General features: G+C 34.3%; 1 protein-coding gene across 2 annotated transcripts in view; it reads left to right on the top strand.

Annotated features, from left to right (window-relative positions):
• The window catches only part of CDC73 (cell division cycle 73), a 135229-nt gene extending 116170 nt beyond the window's left edge, over positions 1–19059 (top strand). Inside the window, exons 14-17 of one of the 2 annotated variants that reach the window (XM_012772412.3) lie at positions 2932–3093; positions 5741–5841; positions 16245–16386; positions 17269–19059. In XM_012772412.3, the coding sequence (XP_012627866.1) occupies positions 2932–3093; positions 5741–5841; positions 16245–16386; positions 17269–17305 (442 nt within the window). In that variant the 3' untranslated portion in view covers positions 17306–19059. The other variant, XM_012772413.3, reaches the window with a different exon arrangement.
• The last annotated feature ends 1486 nt before the right edge of the window (positions 19060–20545 follow it).

Here is a 20545-nt window from a genome sequence, read left to right as displayed (position 1 = left end):
GACTTCAGTAAAATTTAAAACTTCTGCTCTTTGAAAGACTCCACTAAGAAAATGGAAAGGCCAACTACATATTGGGAAAAAATATTTTCCTTGCATATTTCTAACAAAAGATTTATAGAGAGAATTTGTAAAGAACTCCTATGTATCAGTATTAAAAAGACAATCCAATTAAAAATAAGCAAAAGACTCTTCACAAAAGAAGATATACAAATGGCCAGCGTCATTAGTCTTTGAGGAAATAAAAAATTCAAATTATGATGAGATAGTACTTCGTAACTCATTAGAAAGATACATTCAAAAGACTGGGACTGTCATACAATTTTAGTTAGAGTATAAAATGGGACAGCTGCTTTGGAAAACTAGTTCCACTCAAAGATATTTATATAAGAAAAATGAAAGCGTATGTTCACAAAAAGCTCTTATACAGAAATGTTTATATTAGTTTTATTTGTAATAACCCAGATTTTGTAACTTCCCTGCTTTAGACTGAATGTTTGTTGCCCCCCCCATTTATATTAAAACCTAATCATCAATGTTAGGATAAGACCTTTGGGAGACGATCAGGTCATGAGGGCTCTGCCCGTGTGAATGGGATTATGAGAGAGACCCTGGAGAGTTCCCTTGCCCCCTCTGCCATGTGAGGACACAGCGAAAAGACAGTGGTCTGTGAAATGGGAAGTGGGCCTTCACTGGACACCAAAGATGTCAGCATCTTGATCTTGCACTTCCCAATCTTCAGAACTGTGAGAAAAAAATTCTGTTGTTTATAAGCCACCCAGCATATGTTATTTTTGTTACAACATCCCGTATGGATTGAGACCACTCAAATGCCACCAGCAGGAAAATGGTGTAGTCTTACAGTAGAATTCTACTCAGCAATAAAAAAGAATGGGCCGGGCGCGGTGGCTCACACCTGTAATCCTAGCACTCCAGGAGGCCGAGGCGAGCGGATTGCTTGAGGTCAGGAGTTCAAACCAGCCTGAGCAAGAGCGAGACCCTGTCTCTACTATAAATAGAAAGAAATTAATTGGCCAACTAATATATATGTAGAAAAAATTAGCCGGGCATGGTGGCGCATGCCTGTAGTCCCAGCTGCACGGGAGGCTGAAGCAGGAAGATCTCTTGAGCCCAGGAGTTTGAGGTTGCTGTGAGCTAGGCTGATGCCCCAGCACTCACTCTAGCCTGGGCAACAAAGTGAGACTCTGTCTCAAAACATAATAAAATAAACAAACAAACAAATAAATAAAAGAATGAACTACTGATATACCCCACAGCATGTATGGTTATCAGAAACATTAAATTGAGTGAAAACAAGTCAAGTGCCGAAGAATACATCCTTTATGATTCTTTGTGTAGGAATTCCCAAAACAGGCAAAACTAATCTGTGGTGATAGAAAGCAGAATAGTGGTTATCTACTGGGAGAAGGGGGATGATGATGGACTGAAAAATGTATAAGGAAACTTTCTGGGTTGATGGAGATGTTCTTTATCTTGACTGGAATGATTCTTACTTATACTGGTCTGTTTGCACATTTCACAGTATGTAAATTTTATGCCAGCGAGAATGTTGTATATGCAAAATACACCTAAATTCCTCCTTGTTGGAGAAATGACCTCAATCCCATATTTTCTTGCAAAGCAAGTAATAACCAGGTGCTTTAGGGAACGTAAGAAAGAAAGATACCAGTAGTTGAAGCTGTATTGTTTTTTTTGTTGTTGTTGTTCCTGAGACACATGCGAAATGATTGTCTATCACACACATCAAGCAGTGCATTCCAAGCTAGGAGAAACAGCCAGTTTTCTAGAGGGATGATGACTGTGATTAATGTAGAATATCATTAAGGCATTGTCATAGTATAATTGGCAGTATTGGTTTTTTCTTTCATAGTGGTACAATATAATGGTGTATCTCACAGTCATTGGTGTTTTAGATTTGATGAGCTACTGTAGAGTGAACAGGTAAAATTTATATTGACTAGATGTGTAATACTAATCTTTTTAGTGGACTTAAATTTAGGAGAAGAGGTCATAAGATCAATCTTTTTGATTATCTAATGGGATCAAAGCTGAAAAGCATTTTGAAAATTTTTTTCTGCTAACAGAGAAGGGTACTATGCTAAGAAAATACATAGATATTTGCAGAAATTAAAATGCTAAATCATGTAGAAATTCTAGGATTATGGTTAATTTTAAAAACCATGATAAATGACTCTGAACTTTAATAAGACATATCAACCACTGTATAAACATGCATTCCTATGTAACTCTTATTACTTAGGCATCAGAAATTGAATTAGGTGTTTGATAGACTTTTTTATTAGTTGGGTATTATACTAGATCACTCATATATTTGTATTTTATCATTTATTAAAATTTATAAGTAATTTTATATAGGTAAATTTATACTTTCACACAATATTATAATTTTAGAAGCTTGAAAAAGCTTCTAAAGCTTGCAGCATTATACTTAAGAATTTAGGGTGTTTTGTGAAGCTCCTGAATTGGCTGAGTCAACCAGTAAAGCAGTAAAGAAGCGTAGTATCCATAACAATATTTTCATTTCAAGTGACCTTTTGATTTTTAATAAAGTTTCCCTTTGTCATATAGTTTCCCTGAAATAGCATTGGAGAAATTAAGGATTAGTGTGGAGAATGCGAAGTGTTAGTTGAAGGAATATAAATTGTGTGTTTACACGCGCACACACACACCAACACCCCGACTTAGAGTCTAAGTGAGCTTGAGTTCTATTTGGCATGCAATGGAGAGACCCATACTCTTTGAGCACTATGGTATGTATATGCAGAGTAGGTTTCTTTAAAAATAAATGTCTTTAGTTTAAAATAAGGTTTAGAAATTATTTCAAAATATAATTTATTTTGCCATTTTCATCACATTGAATACATTTGACTTTTTCTCATCTATTTTTCAAAGATTTGTTCCATCAGATGAAAAAAAGAAACAAGGTTGTCAACGAGAAAATGAAACTCTAATACAGAGAAGAAAAGACCAGATGCAACCAGGGGGCACTGCAATCAGTGTCACAGTTCCTTATAGAGTAGTAGACCAGCCCCTTAAACTCATGCCTCAAGACTGGTAAGATACTCTGTGTTTTTAAAATATTCATTAATTTTTGTCATGGATTCTAAATAGAAACTATCCTTGAAAACTGGGTTAATGTATATAGACCTAATTGGGTCATCAATAATGTTAATGTTCTAGTAACACCTAAATTACCTTTTATTTTGGGTAGGTAAACTTTATCTTATGAGAAGAAACACTCTAACTTCTGGAAAACATACATACAAAAAATTCTTTCTGCTCGTTCATTTGTTTTGTATCAGCTTTTAGAACGCAACAGATTAGACTAGTGTTTTAAGGTCCTATATTTTAGATTTTTGGTTTGGAGAATTCAAATTTTCTGCTAAGAAATGATAAGTGAGGGCATAGTTACTTCTTGTAAGGGAATAATTTAAGAAAAATAACTTGATAAACTCTTTTGTTATGGTTTAGCTCTTTTATTACATTAAAATATTCTTTAACAAAATATTAGCTCTTTATAATATAATATAAAGTACCTATAAATTCAGATATATGACTTTTTAAATTATTCATTAATCTAAGATGGAATAAAAATTCAAAGTGTGAAAGTAGGTCTCTGTGATACAGAGAAATGCAACACATGGCACATTAGATGAAATGTACCTTTTTGTAGTTAGTACTGGTTAGTTATCAGACATTAGAAAGTCCAGTCATTGATAATATTAGTATGTTAAAAATTTACTAATGAATAAAGGGTTCTTTTAGTATAATTTTCTACTGGTACCCAACAGGTACTTTGAGTAATATATAAAGTGAATAAGATGAGAATTTCAGATATCAAGCTTAAAACCAAGTAGGAAAGTTACACCATTTGCATTAATATATGTTTGCTGTTATTTGTAGAAAATGATAATACAGACAGTGTGTATAATTGCCATTACCATGATTTAAAATACCACTTGTCTATATTAGCTGAGGTCTCCAGCCATTGGTGTCATACCCTAGGAATAACATTTCCCCTACCTCCTCCTTTTCTTTTCCTTTAATGGTCCTTTAAAGAATTCATGGGGAATAGCATTTATGTTATCCTTCTCCCCTGTTGATCCTATGGGACCTAATAGGATCTTGGTGACCTCTGTCTAGCAAATTCTGTTTAGTTTGGCAGGCACCTGTTTGTGTGGCACAAGTTACATCACAAAACTGAGAGATTATTTAATAGTGTGCTCCATTACCAAAGATGATTTCGACAATTTGGGGACATGTGTCAGTGAAAGGGGGACATTTTTTACTTAAGATTTAATTTTAGCCTCAGAGATTTTGAGCAGGTTAAGAATTTTAAGCTCTCCATTTTTCAGCAGTTTTGATAGCTGCTATAGGTCTTTCACTTGAATGGAAGGTAACCCTGGTTTAATGTTTTGTTAGATGAATAGAATTTTCATCTAATGCAGTGCTTATCAAAGTGTGGCCTACTGACCTAGGCATTCCCAAGACCCTTCCACAGAGTTGCAAGGTCAAAACTGTCTTCATGGTAATACTTAAGGTGGCTATTCTCATGATTTATCCATCCTCAAGTAGAAATAATACCATACATAGTGCCAAGATTAATAATTTATTCTTCTCCTTTCTTTCCTCCCTCCCTCCCTACCTTCTTTCCTCCTTTTTTCTCCTCTTATTTCTTCCTCGCTTCCTGTTTTGTTGTCTAGTATGCCCGTGCACTTCTGTTTTCTCATCTGTAAAATGAGGATAGTAATAGTTTTCACCTCACTGGATTGTTTGAAGATTAAATGTGTTAACATCATGAGTAATGTGTAAAGCATTACTTAAAAACAGCACTAGCACATAGTAAATGCTCATAATACATATTACTAATGTTAATAATCATTGTTGATGTTATTGTTTTGTTCCCACCTCTTTACTTGTAGGCTTAAACACTCTTTATGGCAGTACTTACTATAACTTCTCAATTTAATTAAATACTATGTAAAATAATGAAATATGAGGGCCTACAAAAAGATTTGTTCTTTCCAGGAAAACTTGGTTGAGTGGCTGGAAAAACAAGTGATTTAAAAAAAAATCTTAAAGAATTTAGAATGAGTGAGACAGTTGTAAAACAGTTGGAAAATTACAAAAGTCTACATGGTGGGTTTCTGTCCTCAGTTTACTTCCCAAGTAATCAGAAGATTACTTCCCAAGTAATCAGAAGAACTCTAAAATAAGGCCTTGGGGCTTCATAAAGCGGTTGTTGAGTTAGTGTAATGTCATGTTTTTAATTAAGTACAATATTTAAGATGTTTTTGAATTTTAAATGATTTTTTTAAAAAACCAAACTTTGATTAATAGATCAAATACTGTTCCTATTGCATTGGAAAAGTGGGCACCTACTCTAATTAATAGAAGGGAAGAGAAAAGGCAAAAAAGATTACACAAAAGTATTGTCTATATAATTATGTTTAAACATACTAGGTGACTTAGGTGTACATGCATGGGAGTGGAAGTGTAGCAATCATTAATGTGCTGTAGTGGTAACATCACCTTGAAAAGTTGGTCATGTACTTATTGTTTTTGTCTCACAGAAGGATCAATAGGAGATTATATCACGTGGATAATTATGAAACTCTTTCCTTAGGGATTTATAGTAACTTAAAGCTAAAGTTTGGGATATTCTCCCTCTCTCCCCCACCATCCCCTTTTCTACTTGTAGGGACCGGGTTGTAGCAGTTTTTGTGCAGGGTCCTGCATGGCAGTTCAAAGGTTGGCCATGGCTTTTGCCTGATGGATCACCAGTTGACATATTTGCTAAAAGTAAGATTCTCTTTGTATTTACTGTTTATCCAATATAGAAATGTTCTCACTTTATTTAAGAGAAAAAGCCATATGGCTTTGCATATATGACATGTATATCAATGAATTGCTATTAAGGATCATATAATGTGAACTTTTCAGCACCTGTGAAATATTTAATAAAAAGTCTTCTTGTCCATTAATACTTTATGGTTACATCTAAAAGTGAGTATTGCCTATCCTGCAACATTAATAATTATTTTTTAGGTCACTTCAAAATCAATATTGTTGCATGTTCATACATTGTTATTAAAATTGATGCCAGTTTTAAATGGATTGACTTTTGTTGAACAGAAATGTTTAGCCATAACTTAAAGTGCCATAATGACATTTCCTAGCTATTCCCATCATTTGGAATGATGGCAGCACGAATGGCTTTTTCTCTTCATTCGGATCTCAGCTCCAGTGTTCTCTGTATAGAGAATCCTTCTCTAAAGAGTAGCCATCACCTACTTGCAGTTGCTCTCTAAGTTGTTTTATTTTCTTGATAGCACTTACTGTTCCTTGACATTTTCTAATTTTGATATCTTCTTTGTAAGTGTTCCCTAGCCAGAATGTAAGTTCCACAAAATACCTTTTCTGCCTTATGCACCTTTGTGTCCTTAGCACTGAAGAGTATCTGGCATATTTTCACTAAATATCTGCTGAGTAAATTATTTCATGCAGTTTATATATTTATTAAACATATTAGCATAAATTGATGTAACAAAAGTAGATTAATTTAGCCTGTTTATTTGCAGTATTCTAACAATTATTTGAGTATTCAATTAAATTAGCATTGGCAAATTTAATTTCAAAAAGTCATTCTTATGACTTCTAATAAATGTTTATTAGAAATTATAAATTTTGTTATTATGAATGTCAACTGTGAAATATCCAGCATTTTTAGCAGCCCCAGTTTTGTTAGTGATAACACCATTCCTCCATAGAAACTGCCCAAGCTTGAAAGTTCTAAATCGTTTGTTGTTCTAGTACCTTCATTCATTTTAAAAAATGAATTTGAATATTAGTGACATTGTAATAGCTTCTAATGTTATTTCTGAAACTTCAGCAATACATAAGGAGTTGGTAAATAGAAAGCTTAAATAGAATGGGAATTTTAATGAAAGTAAAATGTCATTGAATGCAAATTCTGTGTTTTACCTATTTGCTTGCCTTGTTGAATAGTATTATAACAAAAAAATTAGAATGTCTTCAAGATGTAGATGCTTTCTGGATTTCTGTAAGAATATAACCATGTTTTGTTTTTGTTCAAATTGTTCGTCTTCCAAAATTTAGATAAGAATTTAGAGAATTTTTTCAACAGTAATCATTGATTTTCTTTTATGAACAGTTGTTTCTGTTCAACCTTCCTTCAGTTCTAGATCTTTTCTTTCAGCATTTAAGAATACTCTTTCCCCTTCCAGTTTCAAACAAATTAGACAAAACCCTTACCTTTGACCTTACCCTTTCCCTCTAGTTTTTTCTCTTTTTCTTTTTACAACTATGCTTTCGAAAGAATTGTCTCTACTAACTCACTTTCTATTCAATTTCTATTCAAATCCGCTATAGTCTGGCCCTTGCTTTCCACTAAAACTATTCCCACTAAAGCCACTAGTGACCTAAGTATTGAATACTTTTGACCTCTTGTTAGAAATTTACTCTGTTGACTCATGCCCTCCTTTTTGAAAGTTATTTTCCAAGTATTTGCTGTACTTTATCTCAGATTCCCTCGCTACTTTTTCTCTGCTATCTACCATGCTTGAATCTTGAACAGCGTGGGGGTTAGAGGCACTGACTTGACTCTCTGTGCATCTGAAATCTCTACGTTTGGACTCCCCCAAACTGACTTACTAGTAGCTTGCTGTTGAGCAGAAGCCTTACTGATAACTGTTGATTAGCACATATTTTGTATATGTGTTATATACTGTATTCTTACAATAAAGCAAGCTAGAGAAAAGAAAATGTTATTAAAATCACAGGGAAGAGAAAATATATTTACTATTCCTTAAGTGGAAATGGATCATCATAAAGGGTCTTCAGCCTCATAGTCTTCACATTGAGTAAGCTGAAGAGCAGGGGACAAGGAAGAGCAGGGGTTGGTCTTGCTGTCTCAGGCTGGCAGAGGTAGAAGAAGATCAGTGTGTAAGTGGGCATGGCAGTTCAAACCTCTGTTGTTCAAGGGCAACTGCATATGTTTATGTTCCCATTTTTCTTCTCCTTTAATTCTAAATACTCTTTTTGAGCTCTCTTCCCCCTCAGAAATACTGATAGAATTTTTAAGTTTGGTTGCTTTATGTAGTTTCAGATGTCTCAAAAGCTTTTTTCATTCTTTTTTATTATTTTTTCCTTATTTTTGTCTGATTGGATTATTTGAAAAGACCTGTCTTGAAGTTCTGAGGTTCATTCTTTTGTCTGGTCTAGTCTAGTCTATTATTGAAGCTTTCAAAAGTATTTTGTATTTCCTGCCGGGTGCAGTGGATCATTCCTGTAATCCTACCACTCTGGGAGGTTGAAACAGGAGGATTGCTTGAGCTCAGGAGTTCGAGACCAGCCTGAGCTAGAACGAGACCCCGTCTCTACTATAAATTTAAAGAAATTAGCCAAACAACTAAAAAGAGAAAAAATTAGCCAGCCATGGTGGCACGTGCCTGTAGTCCCAGCCACCTGAGAGGCTGAGGCAGGAGGATTGCTTGAGCCCAGGAGTTTGAGGTGGCTGTGAGCTAGGCTGACACCACAGCACCCTAGCCCAGGCTAGAGAGTGAGACTCTGTTTCAAAAAAAAAAAAAAAAAGTACTTTGTATTTCCTTTAATGAGTTTTTCAGTTCCAGAATTTTGTTTTAAGTATTTATCTCCTTGATGCATTTTTTATTCATATCCTAAATTGATTTTCTGATTTCTTTGTATTGGTTTTCAGATTTCTCTTGCATCTCATATAAACTTTTAAAATATCAGTAGTTTGAATTTTTTGTCTGGCATTTCGAGGAGTTCTTTTTGATTCCAATATGTTGCTGGGTAATTGTTGTGGTCATTTGGTGGTGTCACGTTTCCTTGCGTTTTCAAGTTTCCTCTTTCCTTCTGTTGATATCTGCACATCTGGTGTAGCACTCACTTCTTCCAGTTTTTTAAAATTGGTTTCATAGGGACGAATTTTTTTCCTGAAGATGTATATGTGTTGTTGGTTGAGTAGGACACTTTGGATTTGATTTTGGGTGCAGCAGTTGTGTGACCTTTATATGATTTCCTCAGAAGTACACGGGGTCAGTGGTATCTATGATTTCCTTGATAGCTTAGGTACGGTTATTATTTGAGACTGGTAAAGTTTCGCTAGGGACTTGGATGCCAGCTGATACAGTCTTCAGGCCCCAGTGGTAGTAGCAGTTAAGTCATTGTTTAAAATGTATCTTATATGAATTCTTAAGAATGAATTAAAGCAAATCATCAAACAAATTAGAAAGGAAAACATGTAGTAAGAGTATAGAAAGTATTAAAATGTTTATTTACGTTTAACTTAATAATTGACAATTATTTATTTTACACCTATAAAATAAGTATTTTAAAAATGGGTGTTTGAACCTTATGACATGTAGCTACTTTAAAGAATTTGTTTAAATTCAAAATGAATAATTTGTGTCCTTGAGATACTTATTTCTAAAAGTAAATAATATAGAAACAATGTTTATGTGTTTTTTCTGCATACAAATTATTCATTTTAAACTTTCATCAAGAATTTTTCATTGTTAACATCAAAAACCAATATGTAACAAGCAATCCATAAAGTAGCTATCAGAAACAATGCACAGTAAAATGTTTTCTCTTTAGAAACCCCTAATACCAGGTGATAATAGTGACCGTATGCTGGTAAAAAAATAAAAATTTGGAAAAAAGTAAACATTTTACATGTATCCATGTACAATAAAAGCTTCATTGATGATAAACTGAAGGGAAATGTAATGACAAACTGGTGGGATGATTGAATTGGATTATTACCCAGAGAAAGATTATAAACATTATTTTATGGGCCACCTCTTAACTGTTTTCAACACACATCAGTTGAAAAGTTTTGCCCTAGAGTCTGTCATCTGCCCAACACTAAACTGTGTTTCAAAAATGAAAATCACATCAGTTTACCTTCTTTCCAGTGGGTTATTATCACTTTTAGAATAAAATTCAGATTTCTTATACTTAAGCTGGCTGTGGTAACGTGCACTTATAATCCAGCTACTCGGGAGGCTGAGGTGGGAGGAGCGCCTGAGCTTAGGAGTTTGAGGCTAGCCTGGGCAACATAGTGAGATCCTGTCTCTAAAAATTATACTTGTTCATAGGACATTCCAAGCTTACCCCCATCTTCAGACCTTTGTGTCAGCTTTTTCTTCTTCCTGAAATCCTTTTCCCATATCTTGTCCAGACTTTTTTGATTATCTATATTTCTAGGTGATCACCTTAAGAGGCCTTCCCTGAACACTCTGTTGAAAGAAACTTTCACACACTTTTTATGTATTTCCTTTTTCCTGTTTTATTTTCTTGCAGTAGCATATGTACTGTCTGAATATAGTAAATTTATCTGTTTAATTGTTGAGTCTTAGAATATAACTCCCTGAGGGCAGAGACTTTGTCTTGGTCATTGTTGTATTCTCAGTGCCTACAATAGTGCACTCAGATATGTAGCAGGCACTCACTAAATGTTAGGTATATCTCTGTTTGCAATTTTAAAAATTGACACATAACAATTGTACATATTTATAGCATACACAGTGAAGTTTTGATACATATAATATATAATGATCAGATCAGGGTAATTAGCATATCTGTCATCTCAAACATTTCTCATTTCTTTGTGTTGGGAACACTTAATATTCTCCCTCTAGCTATTTAAAACTTTATGTTATCGTTTGTTTTGTTTTGTTTTTTGAGACAGAGTCTCTTACTCTGTTGCCTGGGCTAGAGTGCCATGGCGTCAGCCTAGCTCATAGCAGCCTCAAACTCCTAGGTTCAAGCAATCCTTCTACCTCAGTCTCCCGTGTAGCTGGGACTACAGGCATGTGCCACCAAGCCTGGCTAATTTTTTCTATATATTATAGTTGGCCAATTAATTTTCTTTCTATTTATAGTGGAGATGGGGTCTTGCTCTTGCCCACACTGGTTTCGAACTCCTGACCTTGAGCTATCTTCCTGCCTCAACCTTCCAGAGTGTTAGGATTATAGGCGTGAGCCACCGCGCCCAGCCAAAACTTTGTTATTATTAAATATATAGTCACCATAGAGTGGTATAGAACCCTAGAACTTATTCCTTCTGTGTAGCTGTGATTCTGTATCTTTTAAACAAGTCTCTCCATATCCCTCCATTCCCCCTACCCTTCTCAGCCTCTTGTATCCTCTGCTCTATTTTTTACTTCTATGAGATCAGTGTTTTTTTAGCTTCCATATATGCATGAGAACATGCAATGTTTAACTTTCTGTTCTGGCTTATTTCATATAACATAATGTCCTCCAGACTATCAAAAAGCTATTAGAAGTGATAAATTCAGTAAAGTTACAGATATAAAATTAACATACAAAAGTCAGTAGAGCTTTTATATACAAACAACAAACTAGCTGAAAAAGAAATCAAGAAGGAAATCTCATATACAATATGTACCAAAAAAAAGAAAGAAATACCTTGCAGTTTCTTAACTAAGTTCTCTTAGTTCTCATTCCCCAGTTATCTCTTGAATATTCTGTTACCATTTATATTTTCTACCCTATTGAAGAAGTCTCTTCATCTTCTAGATTATTCATTTGTATCATTAGTTTCTGCTAAGCAATCATTTTCCATGTCACTTAGATAAAAGTCAGCTCTTCACTGTAGCCTACAAGCCCAACATTTTGAACCTCTGTGGTCTTATGAATCCCTTCCCTACATTTCTTTGCATGATGCAGTTCTGTGAAATTTCTTCAGTTTTTAGGCTAATCCATTTTCTCTTTGAGCATAGTTGTCTAGCTCACTGGGTTACTTTTGTTCTGTGCTTGCTTAATTCTTATTTGACCTTTAGGTCTTAGATCAACATCACCGCCTATGCAGTTGTGTTCTGACTGAATTATGGTCTGTGTAAGGTAACGGCATACCTCATTTTATTATGCTTTGCTTTATTGTGCTTTGCAGATAATGTGTTTTTTATAAATTGAAGGTTTGTGGCAACTTTGTGTCAAGCAAGTGTATCGGCACCATTTTACCAATATTATGTGCTCACTTGGTGTCTCTGTCCCATCTTGGTAATTCTCACAATATTTCAAACTTTTTCATTATATCTGTTATGGTGATCTGTGATTAGTGATCTTTGGTGTTGCTATTGTAGTTGTTTTAAGGCACTGTGGACCATGCCCATAGAAGACTGTGAACTTAATTGGTAAATGTTGTGTGCGTATGACTGCTCCACCAACCTGACAGTCCCTCTCACTCTCCTTGAGTGTCCTTATTCCCTGAGACACAACAATGTTATAATTAAACTAATTACTAACCCTACAATGGCCTCTAAGTGTTCAAGTGAAAAGAAGAGACATACAACTCTTATTTTAAATCAAAAGCTAGAAATGATTAAACTTAGTGAGGAAGACTGGTCAAAAACCAAGATAGACTGAAAGCGCTAGGCCTCTTGAGCCAAACACTTAGCCAAGTTGTGAATGCAAAAGAAAAGTTCTTGAAAGAAATAGAAGTGCTGCTCCACTGAACACATTAGCCTTGTTGCTGATAGGGAGAAAGTTTGAGTGATCTGGACAGAAGGATCAAAGCAGCCACAACATTCCCTTAAGCAATGCCTGGTCCAGAGCAAGGCCCTAACTCTCTAAATCTGTGGAAGCTGAGAGAGGTAAGGAAGCTGCAAAGAAAAGTTGGAAGCAAGCAGAGGTTGGTTTATGAAGTTTAAGGAAAGAAGCCATTTCCATAACATAAAAGTGCAAGGTGAAGCAGCAAGTGCTGATGTAGAAGCAGCAGCTAGTTATGCAGAATATCTAGCTAAGATCATTTGTAAAGTTTGCAGCACTAAACAGCAGATTTTCAGTGTAGATAATATAGCCTTCTATTAGAAGAACATTATATCTAGCACTTTCATTGCCAAAAAAGAGAAGTCAATGCCTGGTTCAAAGCTTCATAGGACAAGCTGACTCTTTTGTTAGGGGTTTAATGTAGCTGGTGATTTTAAGCTGAAGCCAGTTACGATTCCGAAAATCCTAGGGTCCTTAGAATCATGCTAAATCTGTCCAGGCATGGTGCTTCATGCCTGTAATCACAGCACTTTGGGAGGCTTAGATGGGAGGATTGCTTGAAGCCAGGAGTTTGAGACTGCCTGGGCAACATAGCGAGACCCTGTCTCTAGGAAAAATTAGCCAAGCATGGTGGCATGTGCCTGTAATCCCAACTACTTGGGTGGCTGAGTCAGGAGGATGGCTTGAGCTCAGGATTTCAATGCTGGCAGTGAGCTATGATTGGGCTGCTATAATCTAGCCTGGGCAACAGAGCAGTACCCTGTCTGGAATTATGCTCAATCTGTTCTGTCTGTGCTCTGGAAATGGAACATCAAAGCCTGAATGACAGTATATCTGTTTACAACATGGTTTACTGAATATTTTAAGCCCACTGTTGAGGTCTGCTGCTCAGAGGCTGAGAGTAAGTGATTCCTTTCAAAATATTACTGCTGATTGACAGTGCACCTAGTCACACAAGAGTGCTGATGAAGATGTACACAGAGATTAATGTTTTCATTCCTTCTAATGCAACATCTGTTCTGCAACCTATGGGTCAACGAGTAATTTCAGTTCTCAAGCCCTGTTATTTAAGAATTACATTTCATAAGGCCACAACTGCCATAGATAGCGAATCCTCTCATGAATCTCAGTAAATTGAAAACCTTTGTAAAGTATTTACCATTCTAGACGCCATTGTGAACATTCATGATACATCGCAGGAGATCAGAATATCAACATTAACAGAAATTTAGAAGAAATTGATTCCAACCCTCATGCATGGCTTCAAGGAGTTCAAAACTTCAATGGAGGAAGTAACTAAAGATGTGGAAACAGCAAGAAAACTAGGAAGTAGAAATGGAGCCTGGAGATGGAACTGAATTGATACAGTTTCATGATAAAACATAAATGGAGAGGAGTTGCTTCTTAAGGATGAGAGAAAGAATGTGGTTTCTTGAGATGGCACCTGCGCCTGGTGAACATGCTGTGAACTTTGTTGAAATGACAAGAAAGAATACATTTAAATAGTTGGCAGCAGGGTTTGAGAGAATTGACTCCAGTTTTGAAAGAAGTTCTGCTGTGTGGATAAAATGTTGTCAAATAGCATCATATGCTACAGAGATGTCTTTCATATAAGGAAGTGTCAATACAACAAACTTCATGACTTTTAAATTTCAGAATATTACGGGGGGTACAAAGGCTTTAGTTAAATAAATTGCCTTTGCACTGCCCAAGTCAGAGCTACAGGCGTGCCCATCCCCCAGACAGTGCACACTGCATCCGTTAGGTGGGAATTTACCCCTCCCCTCCCCTCTTCCTCCCCGCTCCCACCTGCTAGACATCTGATGAATGTTACTTCCATATGTGTCCATATGTTTTGATCGATTAGCACCAATTTAATGGTGAGTACAAGTGCTGTTTGTTTTTTCCTTCTCGTGATACTTCACTTAGAAGAATGGGCTCCAGCTCCATCCAGGATAGTACAAGAGGTAGTACACAATGTTTTTAATGGCTGAGTAGTACTCCATGGTATACATATACCACATTTTATTAATCCACTCATGTATTGATGGGCACTTGGATTGTTTTCACACTTTTGCAATTGTGAATTATACTGCTATAAACATTCTAGTGCAGATATCTTTTTTATAGAATATCTTCTTTTCCTTTAGATAAATATACCCAGTATGGGATTGCTGGATCAAATGGTATATCTACTTTGAGGTATCACTAGTTTGAGGTATCACTAGTTTGCAGTCCCATCAGCAATGTAGGAGTATTCTATCTCTCTACATCCATGCCAACATTTATTGTTTTGGGACTTTTTGATAAAGGCCCTTCTCACTGGAGTTAAGTAATGTCTCATTGTGGTTTTGATTTGCATTTCCCTGATGATTAGAGATGTTGAGCATTTTTTCACATGTTTGTTGGCCATTTTTCTGTCTTCTTTTGAAAATTTTCTGTTCATGTCCTTTGCCCACTTTTTAAATAGGGTTGTTTTTTTCTTGATGATAGATTCTAGTTATCAGCCCTTTATCAGTGTATAACATGCAAATATTTTCTCCCTTTCTATAGGTTATCTGTTTCCTCTAATGATAGTTTCCTTGGCTGAGCAGAAGCTTTTTAATATGATCAGTTCCTGTTTATTAATTTTTGTTGTTGCCGTGATTGCTTTTGGAGTCTTCATAAATTCTTTGCCTAGGCCAATATCTATAAGAGTTTTTCCAACATTTTCTCCTAGAATTGGTTTCATGCCTTAGGTTTAAGTCTGTTATCCATTGTGAATTAATTTTGTGAGTGGTGAGATATACGGATTTTGTTTCACTCTTCTCCATATTACTATCCAGTTTGCCCAGCACCACTTCTTGAATAGGGATTCTTTTCCCCAGGGTATGCTACAGCCACCCTTCAGCAACCATCACTGCAGTCCTTCACCACCCATTTACATCAGGGCATCACCCTCTACCACCAATGTGGTTATTACTTACGTGAAGGCTCAAATAATTGTTAGCATATTTTAGTAATATTTTTTCATTAAGGTATGTACATTGTTTTTTTAGGCATAATGCTATTGCACACTTAATAGACTACAGTGTAATGTAAACAACTTTTATATGCACTGTGAAACCAAAAAACTTGTATGACTCACTTTATTGTGATATGGGCTTTAATGTGGTGGTCTGGAACTCAACTGGCAATAATCTCCAGGGTATGCTTCTATACTCTTCTTTATCTGTGTTACCCTACTTTCCTTATTGTACGAATAATCTTTTTCTTACTATTCCTTTACCAGACCATATACATTGTATCTTTCCCTTAGACCTCATTTCAGTCCCCAGTGGCTGGCACTTATAAACCCTCACTTAAATATTTATTATTTTTGAGTATACTATAGTGTTTTGCATCTATTTAAAAGATTCACTTTGGTTATAATATTGCTTTAATTGGTGGAAGAGAGATTGAATTTTTTTGTTTTTTAGGTTTCTGGTTAATATCTGGATTGGAATTTTAAAAATTTACCTATAAAATGTTTTCGTAATTTTTTTTTTTTTTAAGTTTTTTTTTTTTGTTTTTTTTTTTTTTTTTAGTTTATGTTTTCGTAATTTTGATTGTAGTTTGACTAAAAAATAATTACTTATCTTTCCATCCCCCCTTCCCCCATATAGTTAAAGCCTTCCATCTCAAGTATGATGAAGTTCGTCTAGATCCCAATGTTCAGAAATGGGATGTAACAGTATTAGAACTCAGCTATCACAAACGGCATTTGGATAGACCAGTTTTCTTACGGTTTTGGGAAACATTAGACAGGTAATTCTGAGTCTAAAGTTTGCTTGTTCGCTTTATTGTAGTAATTTTTCTGGCTCCTTAATTTAAATTTTAAGTTTCTTTAAGTTGTTAACCTTATTTCCCAATTCCCTTCCTTGAAGATTGTTTCATTTGATGCTGATCAATTAACAAATGTCTTTGATATATTTACTTTAGAAATAAAGGGTTTATATCCTGGTAGAAGGAACACTAAACTGAGCCAGAAAACCTAGATTTTAGTCTTGGTTTTATGATCTGGTTCAAATGAACTGTGTGACCCTTTTGAATATTATTTTCTGTCTATCCAAGGAGCTTGGTTTAAGTGATCCCTATGATTTTTGCAACCACTGAAAAACTCTGGATTTATTTGAGTTATATAGCTCATGAAAGATTTCAGTTTTAAAATTTATTTTAATTGCTAGTACAAATAAAGTTCTTAAAGCTATTTACATTAATAAGTTTTGTAATTGGCAATTTCAGAACAGCATATGATCGTATTTAATAACACTAAATCTGTTGTTCTCTTTAAGGTACTCCTTAAAATCTGTTAACTTTCTTGCTGTAATTTTCTCACTGGATGTTATAGGTTTCCTCAAAGTCATAAATGATTGAGGTAATCCAGTCTAATTATGACTGATTAAGAGAAATGTTTATCATTCTAGCTTAGAAGCTTATATAGAATTTAGTAAGAGGAATGTATTTTCTAGCTTATTTCAGAAATCCTTAAATTCCCAAAGATCACAATACTAAATTTCCAATTTTTGATAGAACAAAACATCCTGTTATGTTGCTGATTTGAAGTTTTAAGAAATGTCAGCTTGTTTTTATGTGTAAAATTCTAAAATTCCTATAGTTATTATAACCTATTATAATATTGTTTTCCAGGTACATGGTAAAGCATAAATCCCACTTAAGATTCTGAGTTATTTGGTTCCTCTATTTCCGGAAATCTGGATTAAGAAGCATGGTGGATATACCTTGATCTAAAGACTGAGACTCAAGTTTTATGAATTATCAGGAACTTACAAATGAAGAAGGTCATAGATGGATCTTTTATAAGACCTTATTTGATTCTTTGTTCTTCAAAGGGGTGATGCTCGTCATCCATATAAGCAAACTTTTTGGCTTACAATTATTTTTTTAATATTAGCCTTCTAGTCTGTAATGGAAATTGTATATTTTGATAGAAATTTTTTCTCCATTGGTTAAATAAGCATTACTTAAAATTTGTTTCCTTAGAAAATAAATGCAGGTTATAAATGTGTGTATATTTAGAGGATATAAGGCTCTCTGAGCCTTACTTGCTTCTGATTTTTCATTGCTCTATAATTCCTTTTACTGAAAATACTGTGCTATGAATGGTGTTACATTTTAGTCTCTGGAACTTCCAAAACCAAGCAAAAGGATGTGACTATTTTGAGTGAATCAAAATGTCAACCTCTATGTATACTATATCTACACTTACTCTTTATTTAAAAAGGAATAATGAAAAATCAAGAACAATTCTTCAATTTTGGTTGAACTGTTCAGCCTTTTCAAAACTTCTTATAAATGAATACATTTAATGAATGTACATTCTTTTCACTGACTTTGATGATTTTAAAAGTTAGAATGATATATTTCTATCTGTAATATCTTTCCACTCAAAATCTCAAAACAAATTAAAAAAATAATAGGCTGTAGTACTTTTTATTTGAGAAGCCAGAGTATGATTTGGGGGAAGGAATATGTATCAGCCCTATTACAGTATAACTTTACGTTCCTTAATTTTTCTTATAAGTCTACCTTTGATTTCTTATTTTATATGGTATAGGATTTTGAGTCTTCTAGTTCTAGGCTTGTTGATCTTGGAGTTCTTATCTTCCATTATCCCTAAATATTGATAAACTCCCAGGCACCAAAGAACACAATTGCTTAATTAAGCGTCTGAACAGAAGCAAGATGAAATCACTGGTATTTTTATGTGTGTATTCAATATGGTATAAAATATAAAGCTTATATTTTAACCTAGTAAAATATTTTACTATTTCTCTACTTTAGATAGAGTATTGCATCCAAGGTACAATGAATGACCATTTTCCTTGAGTCTTGATTTTCGCCTTTTACTACTTAGAAGCAACTGGGAACCTTAACTCTTCTTAACTGTTTTTGCCATTAGAATTTTTGTTAATCATTCAGTCTTACCTCATCTTTTCCTCTATTTTTTTCCCCAGTGATTTCCTCTTAGGTTAACGTTTTTGGTAAACAGTTAGCTCTTTTTTCAGCTGACATTACCTAAATCTCTTTTTGAAATTTAATACTATCATAAAAGTGAGAAACAATTATTATTTATTTTTTAAGTCACCACAAAAGTCCATACGAATAGTAAATAGAAAAGATATTTGTTCACATGGAATGCACAAGGCTCTTCAGAAGAAAACAGTTAGCATTTTAAATTACTATATTTTGGTGTATTTATAAGGTTTGAACAGATTCTGCTCCCATTTTTCCTTTCTTCCCTGCATCCCCATTCCTTGAGGATAAAAGAAAATTCAAACTTTGTTCACCTTAGATTTTCTCAGCATATAAATCTGTTTTCAAAATAAATTATGTATTGTGTAAACTTTCTCTATGATGAAATTGTCAAGGACTAGAATCTGTAATATTTTTATGTAAGATTACTTGTTAAGACTACTACTACAAGTGGACATGAACTACCTTTCCGTAAAGATTTTTGGTATTTGTACTTATATATGAAATTTACTTGATAACAGAGTATGGTTAAAATTGGGAGCATCTACTTTGAAACAGGGTTTATTTTTCTAATTTGAATTTGCCTTATGTATGTTCGAAAGCTTATGGAGATACTGTATGGAACATTAAGAAAAGTACAAATATGCTTTACCATGTATTTTAAAATCTAACCCTTATTATGTACTTTTTGTTTGTTTGTTTTGGACAGTTTAGTCCCTTATTTAAGTCCATGAGGTTAATTTTATAGCCATTAATTCTAAAAATCAAAAACAGAAAACAAAATTTTCAGCCAATCACTCTTCATTGTCCCATGACTCGATCCTCTAGCAACATCTAGCACAGCGCCTTGCGCAGAGCAGGCGCTCAGTGAATGCATGCGTGAGTGAACAATGTATTTTCAGTATAGCTGATTTATTACAGAAAGTAGTTTGTACTTCGTCTTGGAGTTTGTGAATACAGAATTACAGGCAGTAAAGAGGCATAAGTAGATATTTTAATGGAAATGAAGTGTGCATTAATAACTTGACGTACCCATGAGTTACTATTAACTGGAGACACCCTTATTTGCCCTGTCTGTAAAGGAAAGCTCTATTTATTTATTCAAAGATACTCTTCTGAGTCAGATAATAAATAGTAAGAGGCATGTAGGTTTCAGTTAGTAGGTCTCAACCCAGATTACATATAGAAAATCATTTGGGAAGTTTTAAAATACACCTGTGCCTGAATCCTGATTCTGATTCTGATTTAATTTGTCTGGAATGAGACCTGATCATCAGTATTTTTTCAGAGTTCTCCAGGTAATTTTAATGTTCAGGAAGGATTCAGAATCACTGGTTTAATTTGTTATTCAAAACAATACCAGTATTAAATGTTGTTTCCTTCTCCTTTTCTTCTTCTTGTCTGTGTGTATGTGTGTTTGGTTTTTTGTTTGTTTGTTTGTTTGTTTTTTTTTTGGTTACCCTTTGCACTAGATCATCCACATTATTGGTGATATTGGCTTATATTCCCATATGACAAATTCAAATCTTAATTATTTATTTAATATAGGATGAGTATTTTGCTGTTTAATATTTAAACAATGTTTAATATATTTCATTATTAACTAGTATTATAGTTTATGATTTGTTCCCCAGGTATCCATATCCTTTACTAACTTTTTGTTTTTAGCAATACAACAGTAATCCATACAGCAACAGCTATTTCATAATGAGAAAAATCTCATTAATTTTTAAGGTAGAAAGAGGTAAAGTATTAATTTCTTATCTGCCATGCAGAGTGAGACAAACACAATTTGCTTATGAAAGGAAAGAGGCATACTTTTTAATCTAGCAGAAAACTAAAAGTAAACTATTCATTTAAATAAGATTTATTATCTAATAAACATTGAAGGGAATATTTTTCCTAAATAAAAATTTTGTGACTCCTAACA

This window comes from Microcebus murinus, chromosome 23, assembly GCF_040939455.1.
Source record: "Microcebus murinus isolate Inina chromosome 23, M.murinus_Inina_mat1.0, whole genome shotgun sequence".
NCBI lineage: Eukaryota > Metazoa > Chordata > Mammalia > Primates > Cheirogaleidae > Microcebus > Microcebus murinus.
Note: the sequence above shows the minus strand (reverse complement) of the source record. Positions and strands in the feature narration are given on the sequence as shown.